The sequence below is a fragment of the Balaenoptera musculus genome, chromosome 8 (genome assembly GCF_009873245.2).
Source record: "Balaenoptera musculus isolate JJ_BM4_2016_0621 chromosome 8, mBalMus1.pri.v3, whole genome shotgun sequence".
Taxonomy (NCBI): domain Eukaryota; kingdom Metazoa; phylum Chordata; class Mammalia; order Artiodactyla; family Balaenopteridae; genus Balaenoptera; species Balaenoptera musculus.
In genome coordinates this window covers 56,848,511-56,864,034 of record NC_045792.1, presented here as the reverse complement: position 1 = coordinate 56,864,034, position 15,524 = coordinate 56,848,511, and the positions used below count along the sequence as shown (strand labels likewise).

Sequence of the window (15,524 nt, the reverse complement as noted above, 5' to 3'; positions counted from 1 at the left end):
TATTTGCTGTGTTGACTTTGGCCCAGAACAGGACAGTCTGTACACCGTCCACATGACCTCAGGCACTCAGGGCTTCAAATCTGCCAACACCCAAACTTTGTCTACAACCTAGATTATCTCCTGAACTCTGGATACTTCTAGAGTTACTAGATACCTAGATACTCTAGGTCCATCTACTTCTCCATATCTCCCAGATGTCCAAAAGCCACTCATATTGACCATTCCTAAAACCGAACTCACCTTCCCCCTAAAACTTGTTCTTCCACCCACGTTTCCTAGCTCAGTAGTGATAGATACCACCATCTCTCCACTTGTCCAAACCAGGCAGCCAAAGTGCCCCAGATGGCACCCTCTCTTACATCCATATCCAGTCTACGACCAAACCCTGTCCATTCTCTGTTCTATGATGTCTCCTTTCCTTGCCTCAGCCCTTCCCCTGGTTATCCTCTACATACTGTTGGAGTCCTCTTCCTAGTAGGCTTTGGGGCCAGGCTGCCTAAATTAGAACCTAAGGCCCATCCCTTACTGGCTGTATGAGATAGCTGCGTACTCTCTCTCTTTGTGCTACAGTTTCCTCATCGGAAAAATGGAGATCAATAGTATTTACGCCAGGGCGTCTTGAGGACTATGCAAGTAAATATAGGTTAAGTGGCTCTCTCAGTAACTGACACAGGGTAGGCACTTAATAAATAGTTCCTGTCATGTCAATCCCATATTATATTTAAGACCTTCTTTTACTCAGAGTGGTTTGTGGGCCAGTAGCATCAGTATCATCTGGAAGCTTGTTAAAGATTTTGTCCCTACCCCAGAGCTATTGAGTCGGTACTAATCTGCATTCCAACAGGCACATTAATCCTGAGAAGTTCTGGTTTAGATGTTCACTAAATATTTCTGAGTAAAGCATGAGCTCCCTAGCAGAGAAGAAAAGTGCCTTGTGTGTGATCTGCATCCTCCCACCAAGCCCTTTGAGGGTGGGGTGGGGAAAGGAGCGGGCCAAGGTCTCTTTGCTGGGCTGTGTGCACTCTCTACAGGGGGGCAGCATAGTCAAATGCACGGTTTTCAGGGACACACATCAGACACTTTTGTTCACCAGGCAAGTCATAATAGTCATCAAAGTTGATCATCAGCTAATTCACTTTACACATATCTATTTAATCCTCATGACAACCCTATGAGGTAAGTGATGTTATGTTCCTTTTACAGGTAGGCATTAGGTCCAAATTTATATAGCTCAGAAGTGGTGGTGTCAGAATTCAAACCTAGGTTGCTTCCTCTTCACGCTTCACACAATATAGGGGACCCTGGTCAGAGTTCTTTTTGGTGCAGATACCTGGCAAGAGGATGATGACCAGCCTTGATGGATGGAGACTGAGAATGAATGAAATGTTCATTGAGCTTTGTGTTAGATACTGTGCTAGTTACTTACATCTTTGTCCTTTGTATTCTTGAGAAGTATGGGCATTATCCCCAGTTTATTTATTATTATTTTTTTTTTTTAAAGTTCACATAAATTATATTTTTAAGTTGAAGTATAGTTGATTTACAGCATTGTGTTAGTTTCAGGTGTACAGTAAAGTGATTCGGTTATACACACATATATATGTATTCTTGTTCAGATTCTTTTCCATTATAGGTTATTACAAGATATTGAATATAGTTCCCTGTGCTATGCAGTAGGTCCTTGTTGTTTTCTATTTTACATATAGTAGTGTGTATCTTTTAATCCCAAACTCCTAATTTATCCCTCCCCACCCCCACCTTTCCCCTTTGGTAACCATAAATTTGTTTTCTATATCTGTGAGTCTATTTCTGTCTTGTAAATAAGTTCATTTGTATCATTTTTTTTTTAGATTACACATATAAGTGATATCATATGATATTTGTCTTTGTCTGACTTAATGTGATAATCTCTAGGTCCATCCATGTTGCTGCAAATGGCATTACTTCATTCCTTTTTATGGCTAAGTAATATTCCATTGTATATACATATACACACACACACACACACATATATATATATATATATATACCACATCTTTATACATTTATCTGCTGATGGACATTTAGGTTGCTTCCATATCTTGGCTGTTGTAAATAGTGCTGCAGTGAACATTGGGGTACATTTAACTTTTCGAATTAGAGTTTTTGTCTTTTCCAGATATATGCCCAGGAGTGGGATCGCTGGATCATACGGTAACTCCGTTTTTAGTTTCTTAAGGAACCTCCATACTGTCTTCCATAGTGGCTGTACTAATTTACATTCCTACCAACAGTGTAGGAGGGTTCCTTTTTCCCCACACCCTCTCCAGCATTTATTATTTGTCAACTTTTTTGATGATGGCCATTCTGACCGGTGTGAGGTGATACCTCACTGTAGTTTTGATTTGTATTTCTCGAATAGTTAGTGACCTTGAGCATCTTTCCATGTGCCTGTTGGCCATCTGTATGTCTTCTTTGGAGAAATGTCTATTTAGATTTTCTGTCCATTTTTGGATTGGGTTGTTTGTTTTTTTGATATTGAGCTCTATGAGCTGTTTGTATATTTTGAAAATTAATCCCTTGTCGGTTGCATTGTTTGCAAATATTTTCCCCATTCCATAGGTTGTCTTTTCGTTTTGTTTATGGTTTCCTTTGTTGTGCAAAAGCTTTTAAGTTTAATTAGGTCCCATTTGTTTATTTTATTTTATTTTTAATAAATTTATTTATTTATTTATTTTTGGCTGCATTGGGTCTTTGTTGCTGTGCACGGGCTTTCTATAGTTGCCGTGAGCAGGGGCTACTCTTCGTTGAGGTGTGTGGGCTTCTCATTGTGGTGACTTCTCTTGTTGTGGAGCACGGGCTCTCGGCGCACGGGCTTCAGTAGTTGCGGCACGCAGGCTCAGTAGTTGTGGTGCATGGGCTTAGTTGCTCCGCGGCATGTGGGATCTTCCCGGACCAGGGATCGAACCCATGTCCCCTGCATTGGCAGGCGGATTCTTAACCACTGTGCCACCAGGGAAGCCCCATTTGTTTATTTTTGCTTTTATTTCCATTACTCTAGGAGACAGATCCAAAAAAATATTGCTGTGACTTATGTCAAAGAGTGTTCTATGTTTTCCTACAGGAGCTTCATAGTATCTGGTCTTACATTTAGGTCTTTAATCCATTTTGAGTTTATCTTATTAGGTCTTTAATCCATTTTGAGGTGTTAGAGAATGTTCTAATTTCAGTCTTTTACATGTAGGTGTCCAGTTTTTCCCCAATTTAAAGGCAAGGAAATTTTTTTTTTAACATCTTTATTGGAGTATAATTGCTTTACTTGTGTGTTAGTTTCTGCTTTGTAACAAAGTGAATCAGCTATACCTATACATATATCCCCATATCTCCTCCCTCTAAGGCAAGGAAATTGAATTTCAGAGATGTGAAATGACTTGCCCACAGACATGGCTAGGAGATGGCAGCATCTTTGAGTGGTCCACTATACCCCAGCAGAGAAGGGACCATTCATATGTTCACATAACGTATCTTTAAGGAGCACCTGCTATGTTCTGGATGTAACAACATCCTTGTGAAGCCTACAGATCAGCACTCCATACTCAGGAAGAAAATAAAGGAGACCCTCGGACCCTTTGAATGAAGGAGTTCTACAGAGCCAGAAGGAACTTATTTCGGTCAAATCAGGGGCCGTTCTGTCAGACACACACTCTAAAGAGTGTCCAAGGAGAAATGCCCGAAAGAAGAAGGTAGGCAAATGGGTAGACACAGATCTAATGTTGAGGGTGGAGAATCTTGAGATTGAGAAGACTCAAAGGCATGAGGAGAGCTGGGCATGACTTGTTGGTGTTATCCTCTTCTAAATCTGCAGTTATGAACATTTATTTGCTGATTAAGCAAACCTGAGCAGTTATTCTGTGCCAAGCCTCCAGTGGACTCTGGAGACAGAGATAAACAAATAATGAGACCCTTCAAATGAGCTCATAGTCTAGAGAGACCATTATAGAAACACTGCCCACATTGTATAAAGAGAAAGGGACAGGTAAACCTCTTTGGAAACAGGTCAGGGATAGTTTCACAAAGTAGGTAGCATCTGAGTTGAGCTTTGAAGCATCATCACAAAATGGAGGTGGAGAAAGAAGGGAAATACATTGCAGGAAGAGGGGGCAGCGTACACAAGCCCAGGAGACTTGCAAGTCAGTCTGATACAGCTGGTAGATTAGTACAATTAGTATGGCTGGAGTAAAAGCTGTAACAGGAGAGGCTGCAGGAGGCAGGATATAAAGGCCTTGAGTGGCAAGATGGGGAGTTGCCAGAAGTTAAGGAAAGTCACTCTGGTAATCCGTGTAGAGGGACTGGCAGGCACCAGACTAGAGGCAGGGAGAGCAGTAAAGAGGCAGTGGTCGTCTAGGTAAAAGGCAAGGGTATACTTACAGTGGCTGCAGGGTGAGAGAAGGAGAAAGGCTCACTATTTTAGAGATGGAATGAACAAGACAAACTGATTTGGACAGTGAGGTTCCAAGGACCCTTAAGCTGGATTCAAGGGCCTGCCATCAGAACTGGGGGTGGGGAGTTAAAAGGTCACGACTTTTAACAAGGGGAAAGCAAGAAGAGAATCTACAACAGGAGTAGAGAAAGCAAACAGCAATCATACTCTTTCCTGCAGAGACAGTGTTTTGTTTGTAATCTTCGAGCCAGCTCTTCTCTCGCCCCAGCTGGCTGCCCCATCAGCGGCCAGAGTCAACACATTCTCGGTCTGGGTCCCGGGCTCAGAAAGTTATGTAAACTCAAGAGGCTCCGATATTCCTAGAGCTGGCTTCCTCTCCCAGCAGTTTGCTAGAAACCCCAGCCTGTAGCCAGGTGAAACCTTGGAACCTGAGACTAGTCAAGTGGCTGGCCTCTTACGGGTGGATGGAGGGAACAGTTAACTGGGTAGTTAGCTGAGCAATGGGGGGAGAAAGTTTTTTCCTGATGATCAATGATGATACCGCATATCAATGGCTAATCAAATGTAAACTTAGAATAATTGACACAATACAGTATGTGCCATTTACAGAGCACATTTACAGCGTTTTGAGACCTCACAACTCTGTGGAGTGGGTAAGGCAGACAGATTAGCAATGCCACCCTACAGATGAGGAAATGAGAGCTCTGGTAAGGAAAGTGATTTGCCCAAGGTCACACAACAGCTCCCCCTTTCTCCCTGCCCCCAGCTCCTGGGAACCTCTATTTTACTTCCTGTCTCTGTGAGTTTGTCTATTCGAGGTACCTTATATAGGTGGAATCATACAATAATTGTTCTTCTGTGTCTGGTTTATTGCACTTAGCATAATGTTTTCAAGATCCATCCGTGTTAAATCATGTATCAAAATTTCATTCCTCTTTGTGGCTGAATAGTATTCCATCGCATGTACATGCCACATTTTGTTTATCCATTCATCTGTTGTTATACATACTTGGGTTGTTTCCACCTTTTGGCTATTGTGAATAATGCTGCTGTGAGCATGGGTGTATAAATATTTATTTTGAAGTCCCTGCTCTCAGTTCTTTTGGGTATATACCTAGGAGAGGTATTACTGGGTTCTATGGTATTTCCATGTTTAAGTTTTTGAGGAACTGACAAACCATTTTTCACAGCAGCTGCAACATCAGCAATGCATGAGGGTTCCAATTTCTCCACATCCTCTCTAACACTTAGTATTTTTCTTTTTTTTAAAAAAAAAAAAATTATAGCCATACTACTAAGTGTGAAGTGGTACTTCATTGTGATTCTGTAGTTTTTGTATTCCAAGACAGCTAGATGCGGGAGAGAGTGCGTGGGGTGACCCCGGGCAGAGCCCCCATAGAGGGCTCTGGAATTAGGAATGTGGGCTGATGCTGGCTGGCCCAGGCACTGGAGGCTGGCCCTGCCTGTCCCCAGGCCCACAACCCCAAGAGCCAGAGGGACTCAGGGAACTGAGAGAGAGGATGGCTTTCTCTGGCCTCAAGCACCAGAGGACTAACAGGCTCAGTGGCAACCAGAGAGAGAATTGACTGAGCAGAGGCAGCAGGATAGATTGCCTTGCTCCTCCAGGATGAGCCCACTGACAATTCCTATTTCCTTTTCTGTTGCAAGAGGGTTAAAAATAGAAATTCCAGAACTCTAGAACCTGGAGAGCATTGTGGGAATTTCTAGGCTGATGGCATCCCCTAGGGGACAATGTGTAATTTTTAAAAGAATATTTAATATAATTTTTGATATGGTAAGGGGGAAAAAAATCTGTTTTCTGAAACAGATTAAAGAACACAGAGTTAGAGAAAATCTCTCCTGAATGATGTGTCTGAATTTTCAAGACTAAAGAAATTTTTAGATTTATCAGAAGGGTATGGATTTTTTGAGTTTTTTTATACACTTGTGAGTTAGGGAGATAAGCTCCCACATCTCCATAACACACACACACACACACACACACACACACACACACACACACACACACACACACACACGAACCTCCTTATTGTTCAAGGCCGAAATCAAGTGTCACATGAGCCCATCACACCAGAGATGTAGTGATACCCTTCCGGACATGTAACATGTTGCCTGTCCCCTTTCCACTAGTATCGTCATTGTGTGGGTTTTCTTCTCTGGGAGCTCTTCAAGGATAGACAGTCAGAGTCATCGTCTCCAGCCCCAGCAAAGGGCCAGGCACAGAGGCAACATCAGTAAAGCTTAGTTGAATGAATGAGTGACAGCCACACATGAAATCTGTGCCCATGAAAACACCATCAGGGGTTGGTTGATTCCATCATCTGCCCACTGTGCTCCTGTTCCAAGAAGCGGACAGGCATGGGTCTCTGAGCCCAGAAATCTGCCTTCTAGTCTTGGCTCTGCCACTGACACGCTGTTTAACTACGGACAAGTCACTTCACCTTTCTGGGCCAGGAAAAGTAACTGCCGCCCTCTGGTCCCATAAGATGATAAGCAGTTGGACAGGAGGCGTGATGGTCATTATTTTAGTTATGCCCCATCTCAAAAATGTGGTGAGAGAGACAGTAGTTATCTATGGGGAGCCATCTGATCCATGCCCTTAAATCCTTAACCAAAAAGACACCTCATTCCTTTGAGATTATATTTGATTTCACCATGGGCTACCCATTTAAAATGCAAATATGCCCCTGGCAGGGACAGAAGGACCCTGTCACTCAGACCTTAGGGGGAGCAGGCCTATCAAGCATTTGATGGGAAGGGTCACATGATGAAGAAAGGGAATAAAAGAGGATGGGGCAGAGGGGAAGAAGAGAAAGAGGCAGGCTCTGCTTCCTAAGGGGGAGAAAGTTGTGGGGATCCCAACATGAGGAAGGAGAGGTTAGAAGTAGCTGATGGCGGGAGACCTCCCTAGCTCCAAATCCGGCTCTGCTTCTAGCAGAGGTCTTTTCTTTGAGCCTCCTTTCCTCTCTTGCCAAAAGGGATGATAATTGTTGTGAATAAGATAAGGGAGATAAAATAGCCGGCACAGAGTAGGCATAAATGTTTGTCTCCTCCCCCAGCCCTTAGCTGATTTCATTTTTCTGAGTATACAGCAGTCTGCAGGCAAATGTCCCTCTGTCCCCACCTCACCCCCTCTCCTTTGGCTTCTCCCAGCTTGAGCAACCAAGGCCCCCGAACAGGGGACTCTTTGAGTGGTTCCATGAAAGGGCAGTTTGTGCTGGCTCCTCTTGGCATTGCTGGACAAGGGCCCCCCAGAATCAACACCCTCTCACTTCCTCCTTCCAGACAGCTCTCCCTGCCCCCTTGTGCGTGAATGGGGGACAGTTGAGGTGGCAGCTGCTCCCCGCCCTCTACAGGCACATTCTCACTCTTTCTGTGTTCCTGGGGTCCCAGTGTGGAAGCCCTCTCATCCCACTCCAGCCATAGGGTTCTCCCCTTTCTCCCAACTCCTGTGATCCTTAGGGTGAGCAGCCCACAGCTTTCTATTTGATTATATATAATTCTCTATACTTATATTTGGGCATGTGCTAATTTTGCCTTAAGGGCAGTGAGCAGACCTCCTCATTTTATTGGAATCTCATGGGGCACCAAGCATGGGGCTGGTCACACATAGGTGTTCTCTTTATATCTGTGGAATTGAGGTGATTTGTTTGTGTATTCAGTACCTACATCTGACAGGGCTCTTAGCCATTAGGCATTAGAGGCACAAAGGATAGATCTTTTCAATGCCTGGGAAAAGGCTGGAGACTCCTTTCAAAAATTGTTGGCTCCAAAAGACAGAATTGCTAATGGGAGCAAAGCAACCACAGCAAAATAACATGTAATTCAGACAACAGAGGGCTAGTTAAGATCTTTAGAGACAGACATTCTTTTTGATGGCTGAGTAATATTATATTGTATATATATACCACATCTTCTTTATCCATTCATCTGCTGATGGACATTTATGTTGCTTCCATGTCTTGGCTATTGTAAATAGTGCTGCAGTGAATGTTGGGGTAAATATATCTTTTCGAATTAGAGTTTTCTCTGGATATATGCCCAGGAGTAGGATCACTGGATCATATGGTAACTCTATTTTTAGTTTTTTAAGGAACCTCCATAGTGGCTGCACCAATTTACATTCCTACCAACAGTGTAGGAGGGTTCCTTTTTCCCCACACCCTCTCCAGCATTTATTATTTGTAGACTTTTTTATGATGGCCATTCTGACTGGTGTGAGGTGATACCTCGTTGTACTTTTGATTTGCATTTTTCTAATAGTTAGCCATGTTGAGCATCTTTTCCTGTGCCTGTTGGCCATCTGTATGTCTTCTTTGGAGAAACGTCTATTTAGATCTTCTGCCCACTTTTTGATTGGGTTGTTTGGGTTTTTTTGATACTGAGCTGTATGAGCTGTTTGTATATTTTGGAAATTAATCCCTTGTCAGTCTCATCATTTGCAAATATTTTCTCCCATTCATTCCATAGATTATCTTTTGTTTTGTGTATGGTTTCCTTTGCTATGCAAAAGCTTGTAAGTTTGATTATGTCCCATTTGTTTATTTTTGTTTTTATTTCTATTGCCTTGGGAAGCTGACCTAAGAAAACATTGGTATGATTTATGTCAGAGAATTTTTTGCCTACGATCTCTTCTAGGAGTTTTATGGTGTCATATCTTATGTTTAAGTCTTTAAGCCATTTTGAGTTTATTTTTGTGTATGGTGGTAGGAAGTGTTCTAATTTCATTCTTTTACATGTAGCTGTCCAATTTTCCCAGCACCACTTATCGAAGAGACTGTCTTTTCTCCATTGTATATTCTTGCCTCCTTTGTCGTAGATTAATTGACCATAAGTGAGTGGGTTTATTTCTGGGCTTTCTATGCTTTTCCATTGATCTATATGTCTGTTTTTGTGCCAGTACCATACTGTTTTGATTACTGTAGCTTTGTAGTACAGTCTGAAGTCAGGGAGCCTGATTCCTCAAGCTCCAGTTTTCTTTCTCAATATTGCTTTGGCTATTCAGAGACATCTTTGTTTCCATATAAATTAAAAATTTTTTGTTCTAATTCTCTGAAAAATGCCATTGGTAATTTGATAGGGATTGTGTTGAATCTGTAGATTGCCTTGGGTAGTACTGTCATTTTAACAGTATTGATTCTTCCAATCCAAGAACATGGTATATCTTTCCATCTGATTGTGTCGTCTTCAGTTTCTTTCATCAGCATTTTACAGTTTTCAGAGTATAGGTCTTTTGCCTCCTTACGTAGGTTTATTCCTAGGTATTTATTCTTTCTGATGTGATGGTAAATGGGATTGTTTCCTTAATTTCTCTTTCTGGTATTTCGTTGTTAGTGTATGGAAATGCAACAGATTTCTGTGTGTTAATTTTTCTGCAACTTTACCAAATTCATTGATGAGCTCTAGTGGTTTTCTGGTAGTGTCTTTAGGATTTTCTGTGTATAGTATCATGTCATCTGCAAACAGTGACAGTTTTACTTCTTCTTTTCCAATTTGGATTCCTTTTATTTCTTTTTCTTCTCTGATTGCTGTGGCTAGGACTTCCAAAACTATGTTAAATAAAAGTGGTGAGAATGGGCATCCTTGTCTTGTTCCTGATCTTAGAGGAAATGCTTTCAGCTTTTCACCATTGAGTATGATGTTAGCTGTGGGTTTGTCATATATGGCCTTTATTATGTTGAGGTGTGTTCTTTCTGTGCCCACTTTCTGGAGAGTTTTTACCATAAATGGATGTTCAATTTTATCAGAAGCTCTTTCTGCAGCTATTGAGATGATCATATGGTTTTTATTCTTCAATTTGTTAATATGGTGTATCACACTGATTGATTTGCAGATATTGAAAAATCCTTGCATCCTGGGATAAAGCCCACTTGATCGTGGTGTGTGATCCTTTTAATGTATTGTTGGAGTTGGTTTGCTAGCATTTCATTGAGGTTTTTTGCATTGATGTTCATCAGTGATACTGGCCTGTAATTTTCCTTTTTTTGTGATATCTTTGTCTGATTGTTTGTTTTTAGTATCTTTTTATTTATTTTTATTTATTTTTTAACATCTTTATTGGAGTATAATTGTTTTAAAATGGTGTGTTAGTTTCTGCTTTATAACAAAGTGAATCAGCTATACATATACATATATCCCCATATCTCCTCCCTCTTGCATTTCCCTCCCACTCTTTGGTTTTGATATCAGGGTGATGGTGGCCTCATAGAATGAGTTCAGAAGTGTTCCTTCCTCTGCAACGCTTTGGAATAGTTTCAGAAGGATAGGTGTTAACTCTTCTCTAAACGTTTGGTAGAATTCACCTGTGAAGCCATCATCTGGTCCTGGACTTTGGTTTGTTGGGAGTTTTAAAATTACTGATTCAGCATTGTTGCTTTTGTTGTGGTCATCCATGTACAATGCTTGGTGTCAGTCTATTTATCTCTTGTAAAAATAAAATACAGTGTGTGTGTGTGAAAAAAAAAATAATAATAATAATAAATATCATAGAGGTGGAAGAAAAAAAAAAAATTACTGATTCAGTTTCAGTACTGGTACTGCTAATTGGTCTGTTCATATTTTCTGTTTCTTTCTAGGTCCATAGATGGACCTAAAGATTATCATACTAAGTGAAGTAAGCCAGACAAAGACAAATATCACATGATATTGCTTATATGTGGAATCTAAAAAAATGATATAAGTGATGAACTTATTTACAAAATAGAAACAGACTCACAGACATAGAAAACAAGCTTATGGTTACCAAAGGGGAAAGGGGAGGAGGGATAAATTAGGAATTTGGGATTAACACATCTACACTACTATATATAAAATAGATAACCAACAAGAACCTACTGTATAGCGCAGAGAACTATACTCAATATCTTGTAATAATCTATAAGGGAAAAGAATCTGAAAAAGAATATATATATATACACATACATACTGTATGTGAATCACTTCACTGTACACATGAAATTAACACAACATTGTAAATCAACTATACTTCAATTTAAAAAAAAAAAAAGATCTTCGGAGGCAGACCTGTATTCGAATCCTGCCTCTGCCACTTTATAGCTATGTAACCTCAGGCAAGTTACACATTCTCTGCCTCAGTTTCCCTCATCTATAAAATGGAGACAATAGTACCCATTCATCATGAGGATTGAAGGAGACAAGTGCACCTCAGTTCTTAGCACAGTGCCTGGCCAGTGGTAAACAGTCAGTATGTTACTAATGACAATGATAATAGTCATTAACATAAAGAATTTTCCCTGTAGTGAATCTTGTGAGAGATACTGAGTGCAACACCAGGAACCCAGGTTGGAGAAAGCTGTTAGAAAAACAGCTGAAGAAGCATGCAAGAAAGAAACAAAATTATAAACTAGCTATGTACCAAGCCACCATCAGTCCTATTTAGAAATAGCTACCTACTAAGCGCTTTTGGGGTCCCACAGACACACCACTTTCCCTGAACTGCTCTCACCTGCCTGAAGACATATGCTCCAAAAGGAACTCAATTGTTAGAAATCCCCTCCTCAAGAGTTTCACCAACCAAGGAAGACTGACCCTTACCACAGGAGAAGAGACTACAAGTGGACACCACACCTAGATAAACTGTCACCATCACATCTCGCACCTATGGGCTGTACTCTAAGGGCCCATTTATCATTCCTAAAAATCTAAGAGGGCTACATCCCCCCTTTCCCTATTAAGATGGCATTTCATCCCAAGTTCTAAGCCACCTCGGGGAGTTATTCATTTTCCTCTGGGTATCTCCCATGTATACATGATATATACATGTCACTAAGCTTGTGGGTTTCCTTTTGTTAATATGTCTTTTATTACACAGGTTTCAGCTAAGAACTCAGAAGGGTAGGGGGAAAGTACTTTTTCTTCCCTACATGACAGTAATTTAGTAAGAGGGTTTCCAGAGTCCTGATGCACTCAGCGGAAATACTGGGCATGTGACCAGGTGCTCATGGAGGCTCTTCAGGAACCTGAATATCAGGACACCAGAACCTTTTCCTTGGGGCCCACAGAGCTCTGGGAGGCAGAAACCCTGATGTGCATGGTGCAGGGAGGGGGCGGAGGCAGCACAGTGTCTAAGCACCTAGTCCTTTACTTGTGTGGCTTCTTTGTGAGCAAGGCACACGCCCTCGCTCCTGTTGAGGAACCTGAGCCAAGTTGCCTGGAATGTTCTCTTTGCACAAGTTACTCATCAATGCAGCCTTAGCTCATGCTAGTCCTTCTGCTGGGAAATGCTTCTCCTCATTAGACTCTGCCTATAAAAAAATTCTACCTGTCCTCCAAAGTACAACTCAAAGGAGGCCTTCTTATTCATTTATCCAAAAATATTTGCTGAATGTCTACTTATTTGAAACAGACCTTTTTTGGGGATACCAAGAGGTATAAGGAGTGCAGGCAGCCAGGCAAATAAACAAATAGTGAAATTCAGTGAGATGGGGGCTACAATAGAGGCATTTACAAAGTATAGAGGGGTCTTAAAGCACTCACCCTGAAGGGAAGGCCACTGGCCACAATTAAATGAATAAAAAGTAATTTCAAGAAAAGTGTTTGTTAGGAAGAAAACAAAGTTGGCTAATGTGAACGAAAGTGGCTGGAAGGTTGGGTGTCAGAGAAGGCCTCTCTGAAGCGACACTGAGCCAAGAGTGGAATGGTGAGACCATGGCAGGAGCAGCAGATGCAAAAGGCCTGAAGAGTGGGACCGATGTTGGTTTTGAGGAATAGAAAGAATGTCTTGTGTCTGGAATGCAGTGAGAGGGGAGCCAAGATGAGATTACACATAAATAAAATGTTATACTCTGCCTTTTTCACTCAATATTACAATGTAAGAATGTTCTTAGTTGTGAAAAATGGTTTGTAAACATCTTTAATGACTGTATTAAAACATTTTTAATGGCTGTATTAAAAAATCATATTTTTAAAAAGTTATTTTCTGCTTTAAAAAAATCATCACATGAGGTACACTCCTGATACAGAGACACCCCCTGCTCAGCCTTCAGCAGAAGTCAGTAGGCAGAAGGGCATATGGGGGTCAGGCACCACCTGCAGGTGTCCTCACTGCCACTTCTGGGTCCCTGTGGTCAAGGCTCAAGTAGCAAAAGCCCCAGTGACCAAACCCTGGAGACTGTTGATATGTCCTGTTCCCAACAGAGTGTGTCTGAGCTCCAGAAACTTCTCTCTCCAGCCTCCTTGCCCCCTCCTTTGTATTGTTCATTCTACTGTGACTCATGGCTCGAGGAGAAACTGTAAGTTCTCAGATGTCCCCTGCTAGAGACCACTTCCTTGTCTCCCATTTGCAAGGAATAGGTAATGCTGACAAAGGCCCTCCTCCAGAAGCTTGCTCTCCTTTCTCCTCTCTTACCATAGCTTTTGGCTTCTGGCTTCTCTGGAAAGCCAAAGGACTCCTCCAGCTTCTCTCTGCCAGCATTTTAGTCTTCAGGGCTCGCACTGCAAGGTCTGCGGAATTCCTGTCCATACTCGTGTATCCACTTGTTGGCCACTGGGGGAAATGGGGAGGAAGAAAAGCAGGCTCAGCGGAGCAGACAGCAGCGATGCTCCCTCACAGGGTCGTTAAATTCCACACCCTTGGCAACTCACTTGCCTCACCCCGGTCCCAGCCCTACTATGGACTACAAGATGCTGCTTCAGCAGCAGTAAAGAGCAGAAAGGACAGTGGCACCTGGAAAAAGTCCCTGACAGGTCGTGCTACTACAGACTAATTTTCAAACCTGTGGGTACCGTGGTCACTTACCCTTCATGTAGCTCCTAAAAGCCCACCTCCCCCAGGGAACCATTCCAGGGTAATGAGAGAAAAGGGATGGATTCTCCTGGCAAAGTCCACCTCAGCACAAGAGTCCTTCTTCTACTTCTTTTTCTGTCTTCAGAGCTAAGTGCTCTTAGACACAGATATGACATAAACACATCCCCTACTTATTTATCTCTTCCTTGTTTGACCATCTCCTCATGGGGAAGCACCTGATGGTTCTCTCCTTGGGATAGAGGACTGGGACTTAGCAACATATTATTCCTTAGCTGTGCTCAGGAATCAAGGCCCATCTGGTCAGGCCAATATACTTTTACTGACACCTGCTCTATGACAAAAGCCTGCCCTTATGGGCTCCCAATGTACTGGTGGTAACTAATCCAGAATCTGATCACCTCAATATAACGTGGCACTGTTAATGAAGCTTTTGGAATGAAAAGGCTATGTTATTTTCCATCCATCCCCTATTTCACTTCACTTTACCCTGAACCCCTCACCCAATTCCCATGCCCAGAAAGGCAGGCCTTACCCCACTTATCTCCTACCAGGACAGGACAGCCAGCATGAAGTGTGCCACCATCCCCTTTACCACTCTTATGCAGGTTCCACCAAAATAGTGCTGCATTCTGAAAACAAGCAGACCCCGCCCCAGGGGAGGTCAGCCCAGAATCTCAGTCCTTAGGAAGCACTTGACTGAGAATAAAGGCATGCATGTCATTAAACAAGAAAACTGTCCATGCAGATTGGGGGCAAGGCATGCATAAAATGCCACAAAATGGTATAAGCTGCCGTTTACTCATTCACTCATGCACCACTTATTGAGGGCCTGCTCTGCTCTAGGCCCTGAGGATGCAGAGACAGATCATGTCCATTTCTCTCAGGGAGTTCATAGTCTTGTGGGAGAGACAGACATAAAAACAAACCAGGATGAGACAGTGTGACAAGTGCTAGGAGAAAGGTGAGCACAGGGTGTCATAGGATCACTGAGGAGAGAAACTCGACAAAAAGCATAAGGTGGAACAAAATATTCCTCACACAACTAGGAACTTAGTTGAGCCACTGACTCTTCCTTAGGCACTTCCTAATAACACCCCCAGGAAGCAGGGATCATCATCATCCCCACCTCACCAGCAAGGAAGCTGAGACTTAGGGGCTTTAAATAATGCAACTAAGAAGGAGCAAGGTCAGGACTCAAACCCAGGCGTTTTGATTCCAAATCGTGTATGTTCTTTTTCCCCCCTATCCCCAGCTTTTTTTCCTATATGCTTACTTTAACCTTGGCTAACCCCCTGAGTTTTGATAGATACCCAGCAT

General features: G+C 42.2%; 1 protein-coding gene across 1 annotated transcript in view; it reads right to left on the bottom strand.

The window, feature by feature from the left end:
• Nucleotides 1–11,505: 11,505 nt before the first annotated feature.
• Nucleotides 11,506–15,524, bottom strand: part of P4HA3 (prolyl 4-hydroxylase subunit alpha 3) — a 43,630-nt gene continuing 39,611 nt past the window's right edge. Inside the window, exons 12-13 of the mRNA XM_036862282.1 lie at nucleotides 14,740–14,836; nucleotides 11,506–13,946 (exon numbers count right to left, since the gene is read on the bottom strand). Of these exons, the coding sequence (XP_036718177.1) occupies nucleotides 13,876–13,946; nucleotides 14,740–14,836 (168 nt within the window). The 3' untranslated portion in view covers nucleotides 11,506–13,875. The remainder of the gene's footprint in view (nucleotides 13,947–14,739; nucleotides 14,837–15,524) is intronic.